The sequence below is a fragment of the Ptychodera flava genome, chromosome 7 (genome assembly GCF_041260155.1).
Source record: "Ptychodera flava strain L36383 chromosome 7, AS_Pfla_20210202, whole genome shotgun sequence".
In the NCBI taxonomy this organism is placed as follows: domain Eukaryota; kingdom Metazoa; phylum Hemichordata; class Enteropneusta; family Ptychoderidae; genus Ptychodera; species Ptychodera flava.
The window spans coordinates 36,766,883-36,792,995 of NC_091934.1; the positions used below are offsets into that span (position 1 = coordinate 36,766,883).

Genomic DNA, 26,113 nt, shown 5'->3' on the forward strand with positions numbered 1-26,113 from the left:
TTCCTTATTTCCCAAAAATGTACTGTGAAACCTGTCTAAACCGAACCCTGTCTAAACTTGAAATCTGTTTATACCAAACCCTGTCTGGTCCCTTCCACGTAGAATGCCATGTTTAAGGACCCTCTATAAACCAAACACCTCTGTGAACCGAACAGTTCTCTAAGTCCCTTTGGTGTTCGGTTTAGACAGGTTTTACTGTAGTTCAATGGATGAGTGAAGGCTCACTTGACTGGTAACCAATGACGACAGGCCAGTGAGGGCTCAATCTGCCAGCAAATTTCCCAGGTGTCCCTATTGAATTCATTGCATTCACTGAGCCTCCACACCAAGGCATATAATAATGACATATGGACACCACCTATATTTACTCTATGGTGCCTTGGCAGGTTATCAATAACAGTTTCTGTTGATTATAATTGCAGAGCATGTACACTCCCAAGGAAGAGTCCTCGGTGACCGTAGTGTGTTGTACAAGTACTTGAACCCAAACCTGGTTGCCATAACAGCAGAAGGGATAGACACAGCTGGCAAAGGTACAGATATATTGCTGTTTGTGTTTGTTTACATATAAAAACACAGCTAGTTTGTTGGTTATAGGGCCAGTGGCTAGCTGTTTTTGTTTTTAATGTCATTTATAACTCTATTTTCTTGTTCTCCTACCTAAAGCATGTTGAAACACCAACTGTTAAGTATGATGGCAAAGTGCCTCTATGCGTAAAGTACAGTCTGTTATTATTTATGTTTGAATTCTAGTGCAGACCAGAATTCACTTGCCAACAATAACAATGCAGTCTTACACATGTACAGACTGAGTTGACAAGCGCAACACTGTGTATCTCAACATGCTTTGGGGAGTAGAACAAGAAGCAGAAATTGACATTAAAAACAAAACAGTGAAAAAAATCAACAAACGTTACAGCTACTGGCCCCTTGATGCTCTTCTGGCCAACTTTTAGAATTTTGAGTACCCATCTAGTGCTGGCAATAGCCAATTGTTATGTAAATAGAAGTTCAAACAATGTACATGTAAGTACTCTGGGCTTCAATTTCAAGTTACCAAAAAATGGTTTCAAACATGAACACTGCTAAAAGGAATATGATAGACTTGAGTTGTTAAGTAGTAAATTTACCTAACAAAGTTTGAACAGTAAGTGTTTAGGAAATAGAGAACAATTTTGTATCTCTGTATCATGCATTTTTTCTTTCAGCATTTTTGAATGCATATTTAATCGATGCGGTGACTGGTAATATTATCTTTGCTACCAATCACAAGAGGGCTGTCGGACCTATTCACATGATACATTCAGAAAATTGGATTGTTGTGAGTAAGCTTTGTTTATATTATGATATTTAATGTTGAAGATGACAATAAAATCACAGTCAAAAGTAAATTATACATAAAAATAGTTTATCAGAAGATAGGTTGAAATTACATTTATCATGAACTGTGAATGGTGAATAAATAAAAGTGGAATTCTTGCAAAATGTTTTCTCTCCAAAAAGAAAAGCATTACTCAAAAGACTACATGGCATTGATGGAACTTGGAACAAAGGTATTGATATTGTATCGGTTGTCAGCATAATTTCCCTATGTCTCTGATCTCCATGCAGTATGAATATTGGAATAGTAGATTTCGCAGACATGAAATCACTGTGTTGGAACTCTTTGAAGGAAGCAAGGATAGAAATAGGTATGTAAGGGTCTATTGTAGAGACTGAGTTTCAGCTGATGTATACTGGACTTTGCTGAAGTTTAGCCATTGTACATTGTAACCTCGCAAAATTGTAGTGTTATTGTATATAGTAGCTTGCAGCATTGTAGCTATTATCACATGCATTGTAGATTGCAGAATTGTAGTTATTGTATTGAGTAGCTTGCAGCTTTGTGGCTATTGTAACATGCATTGTAGCTTGCAGATTGTAGTTATTGTACAGAGTAGGTTGCAGTGTTGCAGCTATTATCACATGCATTATAGCTTGCAGAATTGTAGTTAGCTTGCAGCATTATAGCTATAATCACATGCATTGTAGCTTGCAGCATTGCAGCTATTTTAAAGTTGTATATTCTAACTTTTTCAAAACATTGTTGACTTTACAGCACAACGTTTTCATCACTAGATCCCCCTAACATGCCAGTCGTTGCCCGACAATCCTATATCTTACCTGTATCGATACAAAGCCTGGCTACCACATACACAGAGAAGGGCATTACAAACAAAGCCATACTGAGTAAGTAACCCCAGTCCCCACCCAAGGCAATGTACTTCACTGATGTTGAAAGTCAAACTTTCAGACAAATGAAAGTTTTCCAAATTATCTGTAGTCTTACTCGGCCACAGCTTGTGTGGAACCATTTTGAAGGCAGTTCACGATGCTGACTTGGTGAAAAGCAAATAGATTTTGCTCCATAAATTAACACAGAGAAGGGAGGCCATTTTGAATTCAAATGTTGGTAATTTGTAGATAGACTTCTGCCACAGTAAAATGAAATTCAAATATCACGCCTCACATATATGAAACCAGTAGACTGTATAAAACTGTGTTCAAAGGGCAGGTACACTGTATGACCGTCTTAAAAATCACTGGCAACATTGCAAGTTTTTTGAATATTATGTCCTGCATGGTCCTCTGATGATAATTTGATAATATCTTTTACAACCCTGTAGTGGCATTACAGACAGGTGGTATACTCAATATGCCCAAACAGTTCTTGGATCCAAGACGACCTCAGATTCCCACCGCAGCTCACAAAGAGGAAGGCCTGGTACCTTATCTGCCTGAACTACCCATTACAACAGAAGCCTTCATCAACTATAACCAGACAGTACGTATACAAAGTATCAGAATTCTCATGCCCTCTTTGGAATTAGGAAAAACTTGAATGTACAAAATGAAAACTTATAGAAAAATGATGGAGGTCTGAGGTTACTGTATTGCCATTGTTTGCTAGGATGTTATGTTAACCCTTTTCTGGCTCGACAGTATCACTTCCCCACCTGCCAAGTCAGTAAAAGAGGTATTGAGCCAAATCCATATGTATTTTCACTCACTTGGCTTGGTATGTTATGGCAGCTTTAGTTGGAAAACGTTGACTACCCTATTGTAGTCAATGTTCCCCAACTCTATCCAATAATCTGTCTTGGTTTGTCTTCCCCTATTGGGTAAACTCCAACTCCACCAAACACTGCTCGTGTTCATTTGATCATAGGTATTTGGTGTACGTGGTATACAAACAACACCAGCAGGTTTAGAATCCACCTGCTTAGTATTGGTCTATGGACTAGGTAAGAATAAAGCTGAATTTATGAACATTTGGGTAGAATTGCTGAATTGTTGTTTTGCATGAGATTTAGTTGTCCTCAAATGAGATGTTCTCTGTATTGCATTGTGTGTATCAGTGGTAAAGTGTATTGGTATCTGCATGTTTTATCATTATTTATTGAAGCTCAATATAAAAGGAATGTAGTCTGTTGAAATATTTGTGTTTATGCAGCACCATGTGTTACTTGGTAATTGTTGAGTGAAAGAGGATAATTTTGATCTTCTATAATCTGTCAAAATTTAGATGCACCATTTCTCCCAAGTGAATAACAACAATGTTCTGGAATTGAAACCAAATACAGTTCAATTTTTACCATTAAGGTAGTATGCACCTCGAAAATGAAAGACTTAAACTTTTGCTCTAACTTTCCTCAAGGAATCTTTCAATCATTCTCTTTCAAAATATAATAAAGAATAAAAATAGGGGGTCACCGTGCAAATTTTGGTACTAGAGAAACAAATTACCCAAGATTTACCGATATTAGAAATTCAAAATGGCCGCCATCCCTGTGTTAACTCTATGGAGAAAAATAAAAATTTTCAAATTTCGAAAAACTAAGCCGGTAAAAAGTTTTCTTTCACCAAGAGCTTTAAAATGAACCCCCACATGTGGTATATCAGAAGAGAATTGTAAAAGTTTGAGAGTCCGAATATCTGTCCCCGAGGTGCGGTTCTACCTTAAATGAATATTATGAATTGAAGACAAAGAGAATTAGAACTTTCAAAGTTGATGTATCATTAAAGGGTCAGTTGCTTTAATTTTCATGACTTTTCATTATTTTTGTTTTGTATGTCTAAAGCTAGTCCTTGTCGTATTCCAAAAGGCATATTGAAACTCATACTGTTTAACTTGTCAACACAGCATCTATACTTGTAATCTACATTGTTATTGTGTACATTTGAATTCTTGTCCAGACCATAATTCAAATGTTAACAATAACAACGCAGTCTACACATGTACAGGCTGAGTTGACAAGCTGAATACAGTGTATTTCAACATGCATTGGGGAGTAGAACAAGAAACCTGAGTCCACATTAAAAACAATAGTTAGTTAAAAAAATTCATCAAAAGTTGCAAATACTGGCCCTTTTAGGAGTATGTTACCGCTATCATTTTGTGACTTGTTCTTTTTTTGCTCATTGTTCTTACAGATGTGTTCTTCACACGGGTATTTCCATCAAAGATGTTTGATGTTCTCAAGGATGATTTTGATTATTATTTTATTTCAACTGTGGTGGTGGGCTTGCTGGCAGCCACTCTCATCACTCAAAAATTAGCAGCCATGAAAACTTTGAAAAAAGCATGGAGATAGTAGTGTGTGTTGGTGTGTGTAAACTGCTAGAGAAGCTAACAACCATAGATGCAATGATCTGTAGTTCAATAGCGTATACAATAGAAAGAACAATTCTCCCCTCCTCAACCTCAAATTGTCATTTCTCAAAATTTAAGTCCACTCCCTGAACCTAAAAACCATCAGTCAAACCTATGTGCTGATATGCAGTGGCTCGGAAGGTTATATCCGACTGGTAGATTATCATTATTTACAGCAACTTAGAGAGTCTGAAACTAGGGGCATTTTGTAGCTGATTGGCTGTTCAGAGATGATTCAATGAAAACAATGAGTTTCAGCCAACCAATCAGCAAAAAGCTTCTGAGACGCTGCACATTAGCCCAAACCTGTCCTTTTCCCTGCTAATGAATAAATCTTATATATTATAGCCCAAATATGGGACTACCGTATGTACCTGAGGGTAGGTGACCATTTGCCAGACGCAAGGAGGGCAAATGGTCTCCTGCCCCGAGGGTACATAGTCCCTTGTTTGGGCTATACATGTTTATTACATGCCTCTCTGACATAATTTTCTCTCCAAATTTTTTGGTTTAATTACAAATGACAATGATATGCTTCATTTCCATTTTAGTTGAAAATCTGTTGAAAAATAGAACGATTTTCATCATCGAATGGCACATTAATATATTTAAATCACTGTTATTCGGTTTATCAGATTTTTTTGCATAATTTTGTAAAAACAGTATTTCCTGAGTACAGGATGCAATTTGATCATTTTTTAATCCTGAATTGTCAAGTTGAAAATAGTTCCAGTTCACCTTCAGTCCGATGATAACTGTGCGGCCCACGACATTACCAACAAGATACCATTGAATCCTATGAAGCATGTGATGTTCAATTTACGAGGCATGTAATAAGCACATTTGGTGCATAAGAAGTTTGAATTTGCTTCGATTATTAAGGAAAAGTGCTGTGTTTTTCAGGTTAGCTGTATGTGATCATGACACAGCTAAGACAGTCTAGCAGTACTTTTTAATTTGTAATAATAGTCAGAATGTAAGTGTAATTATATTATTAAATAATTGTTACAAGACTTGTCTTGAAACTTTTGTACGTAGTTCTCCTTTCACTCTTTGAGTTTTGAAACTCCAAAAATGTTTTCTTTCCAAGATGTATGTTTTGCATTCAGTGTTTTCTGTATATGTGTCTATGTAAGTAAGTTGAACTTGTTTGTAAACTTTGTACACCATTACCTTATTAATGGGCCAGCAGCTGAAACTTTTGACGATTTTTGTCAGTTTTTGTTCAAATGTCAACTACAGTTTCAGTTCTAGTCCTCAAAGCATGTTTAGATACACTGTAATCAGTTTGTCAACTCAGCCAGTACAAGATCAGACCTCATTGTTACATTGACAAGTGAATTCTGGTCCCGACTAGAATTCAAATGTAAACAACAGTGCTTGTTACCCAGAATACACTGTGTTGACAAGCCATATATTTGGTGTTTCAAAATGCTAGAAGGAGTAAAATAAGAACATCCACTTGAAAACAGAACAAAAAATTGTAGTAAAACAAATCATTAAAAGTTTCAGCTACTGGAACTTTAACCCTTTCACCCCCACTTCCCAGTATACAGGTCCAACTTTACCATAGAAAACAATGGATTTTGGACAAACCATGGTGGTGAAAGGGTTAAAACTTGACTGAGAAAAGCAAGAAGTCACTAAGTCAAGAAAGTCCAACAATGTATACGTGTGTTTGATAGCACATTTAAAGTGGATGGTTGAAAGATAATTCTCTGTCAATTTATTACACCATTTTAAGCTTATATATTAAAGGTATGATCAAACCATAGATGTGTGTGCATTGAATATGTTTGTATCATTCAATATTAAGGTAGAATGCGCCTCGAGGATAAATATTCGGACTCTCTCGCCTGTACAGCTCTGTTCTGATCTATCACTTGTAGGGGTTCATTTTAACGCTCTTGGCCTGAGAAAACTTTTCACCGTCTTAGTTTTTGGAAAATCGAAAATTTATTTTTTCTTGATAGAGTTAACACAGGGACGGCAGCCATTTTTAATTTCAAATATCTGTATATTTGTTTCTCTAGTACTAAATTTTGCACTTTGACCCCAGATTTTTAGACTTGATTTTGAAAGAAAAGTTTGAGCAGAAGTTAAAGTCTTTCACTTTTGAGACGCATGCTACCTTAATGTAAACCATGTTCTATTTACATGTACCATGTTGTGTGATGTTTATCTTAGAACATACCACAATGTTTACTGGTAGATGGCTAAATTTGAGTATAACATGACCATACAACCGCCAGAAATATTATAAGGCAAGGTGAGATATGCATGCAAGTTTTTGTATTTATCTTTATACTCTCTACACAAGGGCTGGCCACTGTAAAGCCTGGTCATGTGTACACAGTACAGAAAGATCATTTTGAAATACCCATATGTTTGGATATAACTGAGCTGTTAGATCTTTGCTTGGCTCGTAGGTTCTGTAGATTGTGAGTTCGAATCCAATCAAGAAATTACTGTATTATTTTGAGGAAAATAGAAAATAGAGTCAAATGGAGAACATCTTTGGGAGATTTACTGTAGCAATTTAATTTAGATCGTTCACTTTCTGTTTGCAAAGTATATTATGTTGTACTCGCTCATGACCCAGAGACAGAAATCAACAGGAAGCACCAGAACATCGTATTACCCCATTTGTAAAATTCTGTTATGTTTGACTACACTGAAAGATAATGTTGAATGACAAACAGCATTGAAATGAACAGAGCAAAAATGGGACTTTTGTGTGTGGAACTCCACTGCAATGGAACACCAGGCCATATGTGCAACATGTATGCTACACATCGTCAAATGAAAGCTGCGGATCCAGGGCTGTATAAATGGTCGATGTTACTCGTGCCTTCAATTGTCAAGGGATGATGTTAAAGCTAATAACCCAGGCCTGAAGAGCCAAATGCATACACAATATAAATCATGTGACCCAACAGTCACCAAAGTCATGGTCATTTCCATTGTCAATAACCCTGATTTTAGAGAGCAGGGAACTTTAAATAAAGGTTCAATGCAATTCTTGCTACCTTAAAAAGCTTTAGTCTTGTACTAATGGGTCAAACTGCATGATATTGAAATGCAGTGTGGGGGAAAAAGGCAACTTCTCACCACAGAAAGAGTTTAAAAATGATCTAGGAAATACTTTAAAGGTATTCAGTCACCTGTAATCTGAATATGCCCATATATGGTAAAAGGGGCGTTCGTTGGTATTCAAAATGCCCATGTGAGGGTGCTGTTTTTAAAAAGGGGCCACCTGCTTAAAATCTGTGATTGGTTAGATTTTCTCTTCCCAACTCTGGCAAAATTGGAACAGGTGACGTGAATGTAATAAATTTCACCACAAATTCTGTTTGTTGTGAAACTAGCTAAAGTCGTGCATCTTTTCATCATTTTAGGCATTTCTGTCATGAAATTTCTGTATAACCTAAAATATGACTTTCACTTCTGTAACCTTGTGTGCTTTACCTGTAGAAATCTGCAACGTTGAAAATATGGTCGACCACCTGAGACTTTTATGACTCACTATAGGTGGCAAAATCATATTTAACCCTTTCACCACCATGGTTTGTCCCAAATCCACTGTTTTCTATGGTAAAGTTGGACCTGTATACAGGGAACTGGGGGTGAAAGGGTTAAGGTATGGAGAATGAAAACTAGGATAGCCAATGTATATTTATAAATGCGAAGAAAAAGTGAATCTTGAAGAAGTTAAAAGATGGTGTATACTCAAGCTAAAAAGTATGAACATTTAGATTAAGGCAGAAATTGGACAACCTATCAAGACGTTAAATTTTTAGTACACCGTGCGCAAATAAAAGGGAGGTGAACGCTGGTAAATATCAGAGGCAAATGTTAGTATTGAGAATGTGCATTATTTATTTAGAGCTATTCAAAATCGCAGGCCCATCATTGTCATCTTTTGCTTTTTTCAAAGAAAAGAAATATTACACAATGCTTTCCAATTGGGAGATGTAGATATATAACCATATAATGCAGTATGCTTTATTTCATATGTGGGTTTGTATTAGAAACTTTTTCAAGCATCATTTATTGACCAGTAGAAGAACAAACAAAAAAAAAAATAATCACTGTTCTTTATTGACAAACATGAACATAAATACAACTTTGTATTAGCTATATTATTGTATATTGTAATAATCATACATACCAAATAAACAAACAAACACGTATAAACAAACCAACAAAGGAGCCAAAGTTCTGTGTATCTCTCATTTACCCTATGTTATCTTTTGTATGTTTGTCCATAGACCCTCGAGAAAAACGAGGGTTTATGGTTTGTCACGCCTCATAGCTGAGGGTGGAGGGACGTTGGTTGAGGATTTTGGCTTCATGACGGGTAACATATCATTGTTGACCTTGAGACTCCCTCACCCAACACTTGTGTATGTCTGTATATATTGTATGCAACATTTAAAGGCCAGGGATATCCCAGGGATCAAGTTTGTTCTAGTCTGTATAAACAGAATAATGGAGCATTGGGGCCTCAGTCTCCGATGATGTTGATGATGATGATGATGTTGTTGTTGTTATTGTTGTTGTTGATAGTATTTGCAGAAAAGAACAAAGTATGCACTGAGGCGGGGGACCAGCCAATACAGCTGCAGCCCAGCACGACTGTGGAGGACCTAAAGGTTCTGAATAAAGCTCCCTATCTTCCTCAAACTTTAACGGAAAACTGCGTAATCATTTGCGCAGTATTGAGAATTTTGACACACTCACGTTGTCGATTTCACAATCTACACGACTTCAGTGCATGCAGTAGTGCGAACTTGTGCGTGGAAGAAGCTGCGAAGAAACTTGCCGAAATTACACCGTAAACGATCACTATGGCGATTAAATCGAAATCCAAGGGTGAAGTGAGTATGATTAGCTTGGCATTTTGTAGCAGATTCCGTGTACTTAGAAGTGTACTACTGCTAGTAAGTACCACAGCATTGTAGAGAAACGCCACGCCATGCCATGCGGTTGGGATATTTAAATGAAGTCAGTTTTTTTGAGACAAAGATTGTGTCCTCTTGAAGGTTGTACAGGTACATCAGGCGAGGACAGCAGATGCACGCTTGAAAAAAAAAGAGAGAAAGAAAACCAAATTAATTCATAAGAAAAACTACACTTTTTAGTAAATATCGGGTTAGGGCAATTGCGGAACGAGAGTCTTTCAAGGTCGACGTGTCGACAGAGTGGGTGGAAAATTTATTTCAAAGTGCTTTCGCCATATTGCTATGCTACATCTACGTGCCTATGACCTAAGATCTGCGACAAACGACACGATATCTTATCCATTTACAGCTTAGCTTGAAAACTTCCTTATCGGGGAGTCCATGAAAACGGTCGGCATGGCTAGAACCACGAGGTGCAGTGTGATCGTCGGCGTGGCGTGGGTGGCGGTCGACCACGTGCAGATATTGAGAAAGTACAAGCTGACATGATATGAAAGTTAGCTTCGTTTTCGGAATGACCTGCTAGAAAAATGAAAGAATACCAGTGATATGATCGATTCATGACGAGGAAATAGTAGAATAAGTAGAACGTGAAGTGTTTGTGGGTCTTGCCTGGCCCAGCATTTGAACCCGAGAGACGACGGTGTAATGGGTCTTGCGCGGCCTGTTACTCATATGCAAATTCGAACCCGTTATCGATTGTGGGTCTTGCGTGGCCCACGAGGTGCTGTGGGAAAAAAGTGTAGGTCTTGCCTGGCCTACAAGGTGGTTTCAGAGGCGCAAAAAACACACTTCACCCGAGTGTCGTGTGTAATGAGGTGTTTTATTCAGGGTCTAGCGTGGCCCAGTTTGTGCGTGTGAGTCTGGGAGACCCAGCATGGTCTCCCGTGTAATAGATAACACGAGGTTTCCAGTGGCACGTGTGAACAAAGTATGGTCACATTGAAGCTCTGTGGTTGGTTGTTGAGCAGCTGGGAACGGGCAGATGCCAATGTATGACACTCAACCTTGACCCAAACCTGCTTCAACTGCTGCACTTCAACGACCTAGAGTAAAGGTAAAAAGTACAGGTATTGTAACTACTGTGTGTACTTGACTGTAATAATTTTTTTTTTAATTGTAAACTCTGAAATGTGTATGACCTTGAGCTTTTGTATTTGGATTATAGAAGTTGTCATCAATTCAATTTTAATCCTTTACTCATAAAGCATGTACCATTTAGAACAAATTTGTGAACTTCTAGAACTATTCCCAAGCCTTCGCAGTTTACTTGGTTTCGTAATTTTGCATGCGCAGATTGTTGGCCACTTCAAATCTCATCGGTACAGTCGTTCAAAGTGATGGTGAAACATTCTGATGCAAAGTAGTGGCACTTTGAAATGTGGGCAGCATTTTACAAGTGGTATAGCCACAAACTGATGACGTCAAATCACCATACACAATACACTGTGCCGTAATTACAAGGCATGTGTTTTGTGTATGGCGATTTGACGTCATCAGTTTGTGGCTATACCACTTGTAAAATGATGCGGAAATGTGTTCCATTAATTTGGAAGTAAGCTCTTTATTTGAGGTCATTTCTCCTGCTTTGTGAGTTTCTTGTGACACACCAAAGAGCTGAAATTTTCAAGTTGTGTGAAATTCTTGTTTTCGCTGCCTATTTCAGAAGAAAGCCAAGGCAGTGAAGGTTAAGAAGGCTGCACCACCACCGCCAAAGAAAGAAGAAAGCTCTTCTGATGAAGCTGATGAGGTAAGGAATAACAAGCCAACAAGTGATCTGGAACTGTTTTCAACTTCACATCATTGGGATTAAAAAATTAATGATTTGCATGCTTTATATAGGAAAGTTTTTATAGAATTATGCATAAAACTGTGATAAACCGCATGTATGTATGTATGTATGTATATAAGTGACTCTTTGCCTTCATTGTCCTTAGAAAGATTATGTAAACTGTATCTACAAATGAAAGAGTGGGAAAGTATAGCTTTAATTAGTAGAGTTTGGTGATGAATTGATGACGAGTCTGAATGTCACTTTGCCGTGAGTTTTTCACAAGAAGTGACATTTTTTGACGATTGTGTATCGAGGCATTTGTCTGAAAACTTTACTGGACTTTGAACTTGTGAAGTACTTGTGAACAGCCCATCAGATTAACAGAGTTGACTCTGTTTCATTTGTAGAGTTCTGAGGAAGAGCCAATGGACATAACGTAAGTTATTTTGAGACCACAAAAGTTTACTTGTTTTCTATGGCCGTCTATCATGTAGCCCCTGTTCTCTGAATTTTTAGGTGCAAACTCTGTAATAACTGCAGGAAAAAGTCTTTTAGAGCTCAACAATTATTCTGACATAGTACCGTGTAACATGTGAATCTACACGTTAATTTTGCTGATGGTAAGTCACATATCAAATCCTTTGGTGTTTTGAAACTTTCAGCCCTGTTGTTACAAAGAGCAAAAATGGAAAAGTAAAGGCCAAACCAGGCAAGGTAAGTACTTCTAAGACCTATAATTACCAAATACAAACCAAACCAACAAGTTCATCATCACAATCATAGGTGACTTCACAGACATTTTGAGGAGGTGGGCAAAGCCAGAATGCACAATGGAACTGATTCAATTTCCGTAGCAAAAAGGTGGTGACATATTTGCTGTCATGTAAAGCAACACTGATCTTTTGATATAGATTGATGTTAAAAGGTGGCATGCACCCTGAAAGTGAAAGGCTCCAACTTTTGCTCAACCTCTCCTCAATAAAATTTTCAACCGTTCTCTTGTCAAATCAAATCAAGAATAAAAATCTGGGATCAACGTAAAAAAGTTTGGTACCAGAGAAAGAAATTGCCTCACATTTCCCTATATTGAAATTCAAAATGACCACCATCCAAGTATTGGTTGCTGGAACTTTGTGGATATTGTTCACACAGGATTTCATGTTCTTTCTATTCTCATGATGTGTGTGATGACAGGAAGAATCTTTTGGCGAGTTTTGCTATTGCAATCATTTGCTGTATTGTGGCTTTTCATGAAGTATTTCCAACTGAGTATGTCCTGTATTCATTTCCAAGCAGAAAGCGGAGCCCAGTTCTGAAGAGGAGGATTCCGATGAGGAAGAATCCGAGGACTCAAGCGATGAGGAAATGGAGGTTCAAAAGGTTGCACCTAAGAAGACTCAGGTCAAGAAGGGAGCCCAGAAAAAAGAAGAATCCCCAGATGATGAATCAGATGACGATGATGATGAAGACGACGACGACGATGATGATGATGATGATGAAGATGACACTTCAGAGGAAGACAATACAAAGGTGGTACAGAAGGCATCCGCAAAAACCAAGGGTAACTATTTGTACAGCATAAACAGATTACAACAGTAGTATGTTCAAGCTACTTTCATAATAGGCAACGTCATTTGTCTACTACTGCCATACTCCAGACACAGCATAGATGGAAAATAAATGGGAGCAGGCTTGAATTTTTGTTTTCTTATATGTTCATCAATGCAGCCAGGCATAGTTACTCGGTGTGGTTAAGGTAGTACACACCTTAAAATTGAAAGACTAACTTTTGCTCAAACAAACCCACTTTAAACCAATCCCCTTTTAGAAATCAAGAATAAATAACAAATCAGTGGTCACAACCAAAATGTTTTAAAACCGAGAAAAAATTACATGTTTTCAGGCATTTTAAATGAAAATGGCTGCCATCCCAGTGTTAAGTCTACAATGAGATAATATTTTCTCTTTCCAAAAAACATTAGACACTGGAAACTTCACTTACTTCATAAGTTTCAAATTAGCCCTCACAAGTGGTAGACCAGAAAAGAGTTGCCAAAACTTGAATCTGAGTATCTGTCCGTCGCGTACATTCTGCCTTAAAGACTGCGGAATGATAGTTTTTGATCACATTGCTTTTTTAATTTTACAGGTGCTGCTCCAGCACAGGTGAAAAAGACTGACGAAGAATCTGATGATGACGACGACGATGATGAGGATGACGATGATGAGGATGATGATGATGACGAGGATGATGATGAGGATGATGATGACGAAGAGGAGGAGGAAGAAAAGCAAGTGAAAAAACCAGGTTTGTGAATGATATTTTCTGTGTTTTGTAAAGGATTTGTCCAGTTTACTTTAGGAGACTTTGTCCTACCATACCATATCCAAATACTAGATTAGTAGACCAATAGGAAGAGGAGATTGTTGTCTGGAAAAATGTTTTATGAAGGCAAAAATACTTTCCTGAAGAATGAGTGAAATTTCAGCATGTCATAGAGTTTTGATTTTGGCAAGTGTCTGGCATAGACAAGTTTTAGAAGAGTGTTACTCGATGTAAAATAAAAAAAAAATTGTCCAACATTCTTACGTTGTCATATTTTTCAAATGTAGCTGTCAAAAAGGTGAAGAAAAAGGAGAGTAGTGATGAAGAAGATGACGATGACGATGATGATGACGACGATGAAGATGATGAAGATGAAGATGATTCAGATGATGAAGAGGAAGAAGATGCACAGGAAGGTGAGAAATCTGATGCCATGTCAAAATGCTCCACCCTTCTATAGCAGTGGTTTGTCCCAACCCTTTGTTATTAATGGCTATTATTGATCCGTTTACGGGAAATCAGGAGTGAAAAGTGTTCGATACCGTTCTCTTTTACTTAAGGTGGTTGGAAAGGCTATTTTTGCACCAATTCTTTTCTCAGAGTTAATATCAAGTTTCAAGTGTTAGAATCAAGATATTTAGTTCAAATTTTCAGGATAAGTCCCTTAGTTAATATTTTCTCCAAAGAATATAAAAATTGTATATTTGCAGCCATGGTTTTGAAATATGACACCAGTAAATATTAAAATTTAATTTTTATATTTTTTTTACTTATTTGAATTTAATAATAATTGTATAGTATTAATATTACCAAATTAGTTATAAATATGTTGACACTATTTATTGTAAGATTTGTACGGCAGGATTTGTAAATAAAATTTGTTTTTATGATTTTACATGGGTTTATATATCAAAAAATTATAAAAAATTCTTTCAAATTTCAAACTGTGATTTTTCAAAAAGTAATTCAAATACAGGAAATTGTGCCGTGCAAATCTTATCTGTAACCTTGTTAACCCTTTTCCTGCCAAGTCGGTGAAAATCCGCTTGAAATTCGGTGTAGCCAGAATCTAAGCACTGGTGACCGTTATTCTCCCAACCCGGTGGAAATCGGGCCCTTTTTGGGTACCCCCTTTCCTGCCAAGTCGACGGCACTACGTTTTCTATCCCCTGTGCGTTTAGGGGTCATCCGAGGAGAGGTTTTCTGACAAGGAACGCCTTTTCCCCTCGAAATGGGTTCGCAGGGAGTCGATAGACAGGGAAAGGTGCAGAAACCTGTCCGCCAGTCCCCCACACCCGAGGGGGGCTGGGTTTTTTTTTACCGCTTTTTGGCGGACTTGGCAGGATAGCATGGTGACGTTTTCTGGCGGAGTTGGACGTACTTGGCTGCCTGGCACTATAGAGATTGCTGCCGAACTTGACCAACTCGGCAATGCTAATCTAGAAGGCTACCTCTTGCAAACGACTTGGCAGATATGCCGATGGTGCGAGACGAAAGTCACTTATTCAGTTGTGCGTGACTGAAAATGAGAACGTATTTTTGACGGGACGGCTCGACTTGTTCCTCCGATGGAACGGATATGAACGACTCGGAAATACCATTACAAACTGGTGTCCGACGTACTAAGCTGGGCTTCAGCTCTGCAAGTTCAAGCCAGGCAACGTCCTTCACCGCCTTGGCTGTGCCATTCAATGGACGTAGCTTTGGATTTTTTATTTATTCCATCGTCCGAAGTATTGGCTCTGGTTTGCAGGCAAACGTATCCTCTTGCCGACGCATTGGTAACTACGTACGCTGTTTGCGTACAGAGAATTCAAAAGGTGACATGAGGTCAATATGCTACATGTACGGGATACCGCCTGCAGTTAGCAGGGACTGCTTTTGTTATGCAAACCAGCTAGCAGTACAATATGGCTGCCAGGCATGTGGACACGTCGATGGCTAGAACAATGGAAGCATATTGCGTTGCACCCGTGCATCGCAAAAGTGAACTGAAGACTTGGGTGTAGTGACTGGTTGTCACTGGTTAGCTGCAGCCCAAGCCATGTCGGTACAAACCCGTACCTGACTGAGGACCACTCGATTAAGTCAGTAATGAACGGTAACACTCGTAGCCAACTCCCAACTGAGCTGGCTAAAGTACGTTGAGCTGTGCTTCAATGGCTCAGCCATGTCGTTAATACAACGGCAAAAACGTAGTTTTTGTGCTACACTGCCTAGTCGTTTAAGGTACATATTCAATTGACCCTACCCTGGGGAAACAGGACAGGTTTGACGGTGCTTCTGCACCCCTAGCACGACCCTCAGGGTCTCTGACTAACAGACGAGTGAGGTGATGTTTGTGCCTAGCGGACGTGCGTAATACTGAAGGAGTTTATTTCCGAAAAAATAAACATGAAACGGCAATAAATGACGCACTCCCAGGGGCAAACAAAGCCGGTGACCTCAATTTTTTTCTGCAGCAACCCTTGAGCTCCTTCCCTGTCTAAGGGCATGTAGAAATTATCTAAGTCTAACACGTATAAGTACGGCTAAAACTACCCTGAAAATGGGCGATTTCTGCCAAAATGCCTGGCAGGATAACATGCAGGAGAGCCAATCTTTTGCAGGCACATATTATGGGGCGGTTTTCTACTGACTTGGGAGAATAACGGACAAGGGCGCTCGGCAGGAAAAGGGTTAATAGGCTGTAAAATTCCATGTCCATATCTCATTTCATAGTTGGATAAAATTGGTATACAATTATGTAGGAAAACTGTTATTCTGTCAAAAATGTTGAAAACAAGCCATATTTGCACCCCTCTTTTGAAGTCATAGAGCAGTTTTTTTGGTTAATCTCACTTTTGACACCTCTTTGACACTCAAAGAATCTAAAAATGCATTTACAATAGCAGTCACTCACTCTGAATGCCAGCACCGCCTTGTCAACTTTCCTGAAAAACAGCAAATAATGACTTTCCCTTTTCAAACATTTTATAAAAAGCTAGGGGACCTCTACCATAGTTAATACACTAAGGACTCCCCAACTTCTTCTTATTTGGTCAGTTTTTCAGAAGTTTTAACAGGCTATAACTCTGCAATGCCTTTGTGCCCAAATGTCTAGTTTTTTTTATTCCGCAGAGAATGTTGACTACTTTTATATTTTCATAGTTTTGTTGAAATTTATAACTGACGCTCTAGCCTTCCAACCACCTTAAGCAAGAGTGGATTCCCATTGTTTGGAATAATTCTGCTTTTGGAAAGGGATGAAATTCCTGAATAATTTAGATACTGATTCATAGTATTTTCAATAAAGATTTATATCATGCGTGGGTCATATCCATGCAAGTGAATTCTGGCCTAAAGAAACTTTCTACCAAGACAGTATGTTGGTAAAATGACGTTTATAAAAATATTTACATTTAATGACATTATGTGCTGTGATTTGCCAAATTACTTTTTCAGTCATGAAAATCTCTCGTAAAAAATTTCTTTTTCATGTCTGATGTATAAATCAAAGTGGTGGTACATAATTGCTGGGTCTTTTAGGAGTCCCACAGTTGAACTTTAGACGTGTCCTTTTTGAAAACTATTCTCTCTGACTGCTGGAATGTAAAAGTGATTTTAAAACCCATCATCCTATTTGCAGAGAAAGTAGTTGTTGGCAAGAAAAGGAAGAAAACTGACGAAGGCAAGGTGCCAGAGAAGAAAGCTAAAACAAGCGAAGGTTTGTATAACATTCAAGAGTGTTCCTTTGATCAGAACTTCACATTAGAACATTACTTATGTTTTTTGTGTTGAGAATAATACTAGGAAATTCCCAAGCTGCAAATTTGTAATATGATGTACTACTTATTTTTAACATGGTTCATTTTTCAGACACTGTAAGCATCTTTGTGGGCAACTTGAACAGGGACACCGATGACAAGTCCTTGGCCAAGCACTTTAAGCAAGGCGGTGTGAAAGTAGCTGGTGCCAGGGTCGTGTCAAACAGAAAGTAAGAATGTTTTGAAAAATTCAAGGTTTCTTTTCCAAAATGTGCACAGTCTTTGTGCTGTTCGATCCTATTTGTTTCAAAGACTGGAATTTGTACTTCAGTCTTTAGGGCTATGTGAAATACATAAAAATGTAGAGTATTGAGAACAACAGTGATTGCCTTGTCAGGAAGTACCTCAGCTAAAGGTGTACAATCATAATAGATTTTTCAGTAAATTGGCCTTTTGAAATCATAATATTACAAGATATTAATATTTTTGACAAATGGACAGTCTGTGGCCATTGATAACCACAGCTGGAAAGTGAGCCAGAGACGAGAATGTTGACGGAAATATAGCTGGTCAAAAGTAGTGCATTGTCAGTTAGGTCATCAAGTGTTGAGATTACAATAAACACTGCGCAAATATAAGGCGATTCAGAGTAGAAGATGTAGTGATATTGTTTTATTGGCTAAGTTCAAAGGGGAGTAGTGATTCCACTCATAACAATGTCTGATTCAGATGCAATGAACACAATAAGCCATCTGATTGAACAAACCTGTATATACTATGGGAGTGTACGGCCAGCTGACGTCAATGAGAAAAAAAAAGAAATTGAAAAGCTTCAATCATTATGTAGTTTTCATCATCTGGGTCTCTGCTTTCTCATCTCACAGGTTTGGTTACGTTGACCTGGCTGATGCAGATGACTTGGACAAGGCAATGGAGTTGAATGGTTCAACTCTGGACGGCTTCCGAATCAGACTTGAAAAGGCAAGGTCCAAGTCGTCAAGAGAAGCTGGCAGTGGAGACCAGAGGAAGGGACGTGAAAGTTTTGGCGGTGGTGATTTCTCTGAGAGAGGTAACACTAACATTATGATCAAATACATGTACTTAAAATACTGCCATGTGGTGAATATTTTTATTAAAGTGCATTTATGAAACTGAAACAGCAAAACATTGAAGGCAAATCACTTAGGGGAGGAGGTCATCAGAACTGCGCTTAAAGGTGGTATGGGACCCAGACGCCAATGTAAACACCTTATCTGACGGGCATGAAGAATTAGGGAAAGTAAAATTTGTTAGTCGTAATGTACATAGTAAAATTCAAATGTTTCAGCTATGTTGACATGATGCATCTAGAATATCGTAAAATACATAAAATACATTGTTCGTAAACAGTAAAGGTGCAGTTCCGACAACCCTCTCCCTTTAAAAGTATACTGTCACCTGTTCCAATTTGGCACAGTTACCATGGAAAGAGAAAATTTAACCAATGACAGAATTTAAGTGGGTGGCCGCTTTTTAAAAACAGCGCCCTCACATAGGCACTTTGAATCCCAAGGAACGCCCCTTTGACCATATATGGGCATATTTAGATTACAGGTGACTGTATACCTTTAATGCCCGGGTCTAATTATGCACACTGAAACTCCTTTATCATTGATTAGTACACTCATGAAAGATTTAATGGCCTTCAGGATTCATCATCCTTTTAGATCTTTGTCTAAGTGCTGTATGTAATTTTTAGCTCTGAAGCAGATGAACGCGTACTGAGGACGCTGGCAGAGAGTCTGTCGCAGCCACTTTCTCTCTGCAAGTACACACCAATGCCCGAGTAGTCTGATGTGCAAAGTTCTGATTTCATTTTCAGATGCAAGGGATGCAAGAACACTCTTTGTGAAAGGATTGAATTACGAGACAACGGTAGAAACAATGAAAGAAACATTCTCAGAGTGCCTTGATGCTAGGATACCTCTTGACAATGATGGCAGATCAAGAGGGTAAGTTCAAAAGTCATTATGACAAAATGTTGATTGTATTACCACTGATGGGTTGGAAATTAGCTGATGGTCATCACTGTACAAAACTTTTACATAGTTTCTCAAAAGTTTGCATTAATGACTCTTACCTGTCTCAAATAATTTAGGACTGGAGTGTCTCAGGAGACTACCGTTCATTGCCAGCATTATTCTGTAAAACGATCTTTAGGGGTAGGGTTAATACTTTACAGGTTGAATGTCACCATCGTGTGCCAGTAGTCATGGTTGCTATGGAAGCTGTAGGTGGTGTTCACCGAGCAGAAAGCTGCTTCCTATGTGAAAAACCAAACCCTGCAAGGATTTCACAAATGTTTTGTGGAAAACTGTGCTTCCTATAGTAAAATGGAGGTTTCTGAAGGCTCTGTCCAAGATGTGATGGGACCTTTCGTTCCCCTCCACACAGTTCAATATTCATATCTTGTTTATCAGGAAAACAAAGTGAATACCATATACGCATGTAATTTTTGCAAGAGCATAGTCAGTGCAGTGAGCCAAAACCTTTTCCTGAGAATTTGAAAGACTGCACAGTCCAGAGTTTCTGCATTCGATTAACCCTTTGAGTGCCAAAGTCTGTTTTTGTTCCCTTTATAAAATATACCCCAGTCAATTTTTCTCAGGTTTTTGCCAATATTTGGGAAAAAAACTGTAGCCAATGAAAGGTGATGTCCATTTGATCCAAAATTATCAATAAGTTACATAAAAATTGGTTAAATTTTGCACTAAAATTTTGGCTGGAGGAAATTGCAGCGCTCAAAGGGTTAATGTCTGCATCAAGTATCTACATGTAAAGTTGTCTGCAATATTGCAAATCTCACTGATATTCCAAATTCACCCCTGAACAGCCATGGTTACATTGAATTTGGCGATGAGGAAAGTGCAGAAAAAGCCATGAAGGAATTCCAAGGAATGGAACTGGAGGGAAGGCGCCTGATATTTGACTTCATCGGTAAAAAGAGGCAAAACTTTGGTGGCGATGGTGGTGCTGGTGGCGGCAGACAGCAGGGAGGCCAAAGAAGTCAGCCAAGTAAATAATGATAATAATAATAATTATAATCATGATGATGTATTTTTTTAAGGTGATTTCCATCAGTAATATATCAAACCTCTTAACAATAGAAATACAAAGATCTTAAAAATTGAACGATCCAAAGTTAGTGATGAAAAAATGCCATGAGAAGGCCAACTCGACAATTCAAAATAATGAAAATTATAAAAATATGAACAACAAAACGGGGACTTGGTCACAGTCCATTCTGAAGATATGTTTAACCCTTTGCACCCTGACGCCCTGGTAGTCTATGATGTCATCGGACATTTCTGTCCGAGCCGGGTTCAAAGGGTTAAGGAGATGTTTTAAATAAACTAGACATTCTCAATAATCACACCTAATAGGCTATCTGCAAGATCATGAAACTGTACCAAAGCTGCCATGCTAAAGTGTATGAAGATCTTTTAATGTGTCTCCGTTGTCTGAGTACTCCTATAAACTGTCCACTTTTCTTATCAGTCCATGAAATATGAAGTGAAGTGCAAATCATTGGACTAAACAGGTCTTTGAAAGAACACTCTGAATGCACAATGATTGAAGTCTATGATTAAGGGACTTGACCTCCATTGTTACTGTATATGATGTATTCAAGGTGTTTCTATGTGCGGAAGTCAAAACATTGTCAAAACAACCTGTAGTTGTCCCCAAATAGTGGTAGACTGCCTTGGGCAGATCGTCCAAGTAGCCAACATGAACACAAACTGTCTGATACCGGCTACCAAATACTATAAAAAGTAGTAAGGAATGAGCTACAAAATCACTATCAGTTTTAAGTTGCAGGTAGAATAAGTCTGTGCCTTTTGTATAAAATGCTATAAAAATAGTAGAAAGTGAGCAACCAGCTGAAAGTTAGTCGAGGAGACCTTAAGCGCATATCATTAGCATTGCATTGTCGGCTACATGGACTGGGTGCCCTGCCTTGAACGTTCGCCCTGATTGGTGAATTGCCTTGAAAATTTGTCCTGATTGGTGAATCCCCTTGAACGTTCGTTCTGATTGATGCGTTGCCTTAAAAGGTTATTTCTGATTTCTGTCACAGGTGGACCGTCCAAGACTGTGTTTGTGAAAGGTTTGGACTACGAGACATCCACAGACACATTGCTTGAAGTAATGGGCGGAGGAAATGCCAGAATAATCACAGACAGAGAAACTGGAAAATCCAAAGGGTAAGGAACAGTACAAGGTCAGAGGTCATAGAAGACCAATGACTGTGTGTTCTCTATTTTGTTGGGTTATTCGAAATGTGTAGAAGTTCAGTGATGAGCTGATGACGAGCCTGACAAGTGTTCTTTGCGCAAGGACGCTTAACAAACCTTGATGAACAATCGAGGCATTTGGCTGAGAACTTTTAACACTGTCAGTGTGGCTTGATGCATATGTACAAACAACTCTAGATGAAGCCAAAGCTTGGCAGATCTTTGTATTGATAAAACTGGTGCCCTTCACATGGCCCGACCAGCTTGAAAAATTTTATAGGCCATTGAAAGGGCCAAAATCTGTAACTGTTGATTTTTTTTCACTTGTTTTGTTATGTATGTCAGTAGCAAGTTTCTTGTTGTACTCCCCAGTTTAGCTGTTTAGCTTGTCAACACAACATCTCTAAGTGTAAAATGCACTATTATCAATATCATTTGAATTGTAATCCAGACCAGAATACGCTAGTCAACAATAACAATGCAGTCTGCACATGTACAGGCAAAGCTGTCAAGCTGAATACTGTGTATCTTAACCCTTTTTCCTGCCAGACAGTATTAAGACTATTACTTCCCCATCAGCCAAGTCAGTAAAAAGCGGTATTGAGCCCAAACATGACGTATTTTCACCCGCTTGGCTTGGTATGTTATAGCATCTTTAGTCCAAAAAAATCAAGTTTACAGTATTTATGTTTTCAACAGCCGTCAAATGTACAGTATTATGTTAAAATACATCATATGGAATACATTGTTTCATTAATTTACATCATCTTGACCTGATGGTGAAATATGGACTTGGCAGGAAAAGGGTTAACCTATTTGAAGTAATGGCGCATGATGTCAAACTGATACTTCTTCCTCAGACATGACAATTGTCCTTGGTGACTGATCTGTGATCCACATTTATAATGGACAATTATTTGCATGCATTGCCTACTACCATGATATTCTTATGAGCGTTAGACCATCGCTAATGAAGGTTGCAAAATTTGTCTCCTCTAGGTTTGGATATGTGGACTTTGAAAGTACGGAAGCAGCACAGAATGCCATAGACACACTACAGGGTACAGAAATCGATGGCCGGTATGTCCATTTAGATTTTGCACAGGACAGGAGAAATTCCTTTGGATCACCTGGGGGAAGAGGTGGATTCGGGGGAAGAGGCGGGGGCAGAGGTGGAGGCAGAGGATTCGGCGGAAGGGGAGGTAAGCAAAGACATGTATGCGTTTCTATACATTGTCAAGGTCAAGTCTACCTTTTTTGTAATGGGCTATAATGTGCTGCATCTCAGCAGCTGTTGGTTAGCTGAAACTCAGTCTCATTGAATTATATCTAAACTGCCAATCAGGCAGAGAACAGCCCTAGTTTTGGACTCCTTAAGTTGCTGTTAAATAATGACAGTCTGCCAATCAGATCTGACCTGCCAAGCTGCTGTACGTTGCCAGTCTGTGAACAAGGAGAACATATTCGCATATGATTATCAATTTTGTTTAATGATACAGGATAATCATAAAGTTTTAACCATTAACACATTTAGAGCAGTGTTTCAGACCAAGTTAATTTTGCTCAAACCGTAAATATTAGGTGTGTGTCACAATAAGATTCAGTATGTCTAGTAATCTATTGTGTAATTTGTGAATTGATAAAGTGTTAAGAAAATTGTGTAGTATTCATTTATCATAGAATTAAACTCTGATCCAATTTCTCAGGTGGCCGAGGAAGAGGAGGAAGAGGGGGAGGACGAGGTGAGTTGCAAATGATCAATAGAAATCTTTTAGAAATAGCTTTCATGTAACAGGGATATGACTGGGCGATTTTCTGCAAAAAAGTCAAAGCTTCATCTGGTGAGACACTGCATGGAGATTCATTAAACGTTGGTGTATGACTGGCAGATTTGCATCGCCCAAATGTTTCACATTATCATAGCCGTGTAGTTTATCACTAAACGTTTGCTGCTATTGAGTGCTTCACAACTGTCTGCTCGTAAAGGAGAATGCAGTGAATATTTTAATGGAAAAAATAACCTGACGTCGTCAAGTTAAGTTCTTAAAAACTGTCTTGGACAGACCTTAAAGCCCCCACTCAATTATCAGATTTATCTAATATAAATATTATTTACTTGATAAAATATTCAATGGAAAACAAAAGAATGACAAACTGTTAATGGGCTGTTGACACATTCACCAATGCGAGAACCTGGGATTGAGAAGGGCGCCTTTAAATACAGACGTGGAAAATATTTTTGAAAAATGTCCTATCTAAAATTGACTAGAATGAACCGACCGTCTATACCTAATTGTTTGTTGAGTGATTTTATGCAGCTTTGTGTTAACTGTTATCCTAAGTTCATATGTCACCATCAGGTCAAGTTTGTTAAAGTCAGTGAGGCATAACAGGTCCCAAATTCGCACTTTACCATGAACTTGAATGTTTTAAGGCCCATGAATACTACTCTAAATATGATTTTTACTTAGCAAACCTGTGATAACATACCATGCCAAGTAGCTGAAAATGCACATGGATTTTTTTTACTGTCTTAACACATGCGGAAATGATACTGTCGGGCAGGATTAGGGTTAACATTGCATTTGTTTAGCCTTTGTATTGCACTCTCTCCATACAGGTGGATTTTCAAGACCTAAAACTGGCATCCAGGATTACGCAGGAAAGAAGAAAACATTTGATGATGACGACTGAGCAGACCATTCAAACAGAAACAACACCGCCTTGCACATTCAAAAATCCTGAATAAAATCATCTTTTAGACCAGGGATTTTATACAGAGAGACTCACATTTGTTGTTAATGAGTTCATCTCGGACTCTCACTTGGAGAGATGACACAACATGGTAAAGTTGAAGACCAAACAGATATCAGCGTTGGTACTCACATGTACCTAAGCACAGATGTTCAGAAACTTAACCTTCCGTGTTTCACATTTCACTCTTTTGTGCAACATCTTATTTTATTTTTTAAAAAACATTTCAAGGAAAGAAAGTGGGGGTTACCTCGGGTTGAATTCAAGCCAAGAAGAACCCAAGTCAAAATGCTATAGTCTGCTTATGTCTCGAAAAGATTTGTAACTTAGATTTTCTTTTATATCATCATTTGATGAACTTTGTGACCAGTAAAGTTGTCTCTCATATTTTTTAAAATTTCTGTTTTCCAAGATTTTATCACAAGGTAGAAAAGAGATTTATTTTGAAAACTCCTTTTTCACTAGCCATTCAACCCATTGCATAACCCAAGCAGTATTTATGCAGTAAATTTTTTCAGGAATATTGATGACAAATGTCGTATACCCTATTTCTTCAATATTGCAAATATTTATTGTTTGCATGCATATAGTTATCAATGAAAACCTGTCATTCGTTCAGAAAATATTTTATTGTCAAGTAATGTGATGTGGATGTAAATTTGCATTTCATGAATTGCACATTTTTTGCCTTTAATGTTGAGAGAAGAAAAATATATCAGTCCTGAAACTTTTAAACTTGTGTTTTCTTTTGTTTCAAATCTACGGGAAATTCTGTTATTTTCACTCCCCGTGACCAGTTTCATTGCAATATTGCTACTTTGAATTCACAGGTTCATGAAAGTGTTTTCAAGAAACAGTGTGCCAAGGTTTCCGCAAAATAAAGAATTGCCATAGTTTCAGACTCCTCAAGCTGCTGTAAATGAGTCTACCAACATGATACAGCCTCCTGGAGCACTACACATTGCCAGGCAATGAGGCAGTAGACTATGCTATGGGGGACCCTTGTGTATTCTAGAACATTTAACAAAAAATAACTTCAATGGAACTTCTATTGGATAAACAGTACAAGATATGACGTACTACACATCGCTACCCACAATTATAGCATGTACCTGGAAGCCCTTTAAAAGTTTGACAAGCCGTAGGCATACGGCAATTTGTGTTTGTGTGATTTCAATATGCATGTCTGCTGCCAGAAAAATCTGGGTAGTGTGTAAAATGCCAACCACAAAATGACTCTAGTATTGATCATTGCATGAGAAATGAAATTCAGAGTTATTATTGTACTGTGGTAATACCTCAAAACTGAAAGACAGTTTCACTTTAACTTTCTTGAGAAACCCAACTTTTCTCTTGTGAAATCAAGAATGAAAATATGATTGTCATCGTGCAAATTTGGTACTAGAGGGACAAATTGCCCAAGATTTGCAGATTTCAAAATCAAAAAGGCATTCATCTTTGTATTAACTATATGGGGAAAATTGTAAATTTTTGATTTTCACAAAATATGACTGAAAACTCTTCAAGGGCTAAATGAGCTCTCACAAGCAATCGGAGTCTGATTATGTCTCCAACATGCATT

The 26,113-nt window shown here is 38.1% G+C and overlaps 2 protein-coding genes across 9 annotated transcripts in view; both read left to right on the forward strand.

Moving 5' to 3' along the window:
• Positions 1-6,467, forward strand: part of LOC139137441 (ER membrane protein complex subunit 1-like) — a 32,460-nt gene extending 25,993 nt beyond the window's left edge. Inside the window, exons 17-23 of the mRNA XM_070705539.1 lie at positions 423-533; positions 1,209-1,321; positions 1,612-1,691; positions 2,099-2,229; positions 2,667-2,824; positions 3,209-3,284; positions 4,474-6,467. Coding sequence (XP_070561640.1) covers positions 423-533; positions 1,209-1,321; positions 1,612-1,691; positions 2,099-2,229; positions 2,667-2,824; positions 3,209-3,284; positions 4,474-4,634 — 830 coding nt within the window. The 3' untranslated portion in view covers positions 4,635-6,467. The remainder of the gene's footprint in view (positions 1-422; positions 534-1,208; positions 1,322-1,611; positions 1,692-2,098; positions 2,230-2,666; positions 2,825-3,208; positions 3,285-4,473) is intronic.
• Positions 6,468-9,367: 2,900 nt separating this feature from the next.
• LOC139137443 (nucleolin-like) lies at positions 9,368-25,266 on the forward strand. 8 transcript variants are annotated; one of them, XM_070705548.1, is made up of 17 exons: positions 9,439-9,573; positions 10,007-10,727; positions 11,324-11,407; positions 11,839-11,867; positions 12,094-12,145; positions 12,728-12,992; positions 13,581-13,739; positions 14,045-14,173; positions 17,386-17,463; positions 17,616-17,733; positions 18,388-18,572; positions 19,365-19,494; positions 20,376-20,557; positions 21,621-21,747; positions 22,777-22,979; positions 23,484-23,519; positions 24,398-25,266. In XM_070705548.1, the coding sequence occupies exons 4-17, from the start codon at positions 11,857-11,859 to the stop codon at positions 24,469-24,471; spliced, it is 1,749 nt and encodes a 582-aa protein (XP_070561649.1). In that variant the 5' UTR covers positions 9,439-9,573; positions 10,007-10,727; positions 11,324-11,407; positions 11,839-11,856; the 3' UTR covers positions 24,472-25,266. The 8 variants fall into 8 exon arrangements, with proteins under 8 accessions (XP_070561642.1, XP_070561641.1, XP_070561643.1 ...); XM_070705547.1 differs by having other exon boundaries at positions 10,007-10,714; XM_070705541.1 differs by lacking the exon at positions 10,007-10,727 and having other exon boundaries at positions 9,368-9,573.
• The last annotated feature ends 847 nt before the right edge of the window (positions 25,267-26,113 follow it).

Excerpts from the sequence above, each read along its gene's own strand:
- LOC139137443 (XM_070705540.1), top strand. The coding sequence starts at position 9,544 with ATGGCGATTAAATCGAAATCCAAGGGTGAA. Across the intron at positions 13,740-14,044 it reads AAAGCAAGTGAAAAAACCAG|CTGTCAAAAAGGTGAAGAAA; the intron begins GTTTGTGAATGA and ends TTTCAAATGTAG. Across the intron at positions 21,748-22,776 it reads GAAACTGGAAAATCCAAAGG|GTTTGGATATGTGGACTTTG; the intron begins GTAAGGAACAGT and ends TGTCTCCTCTAG.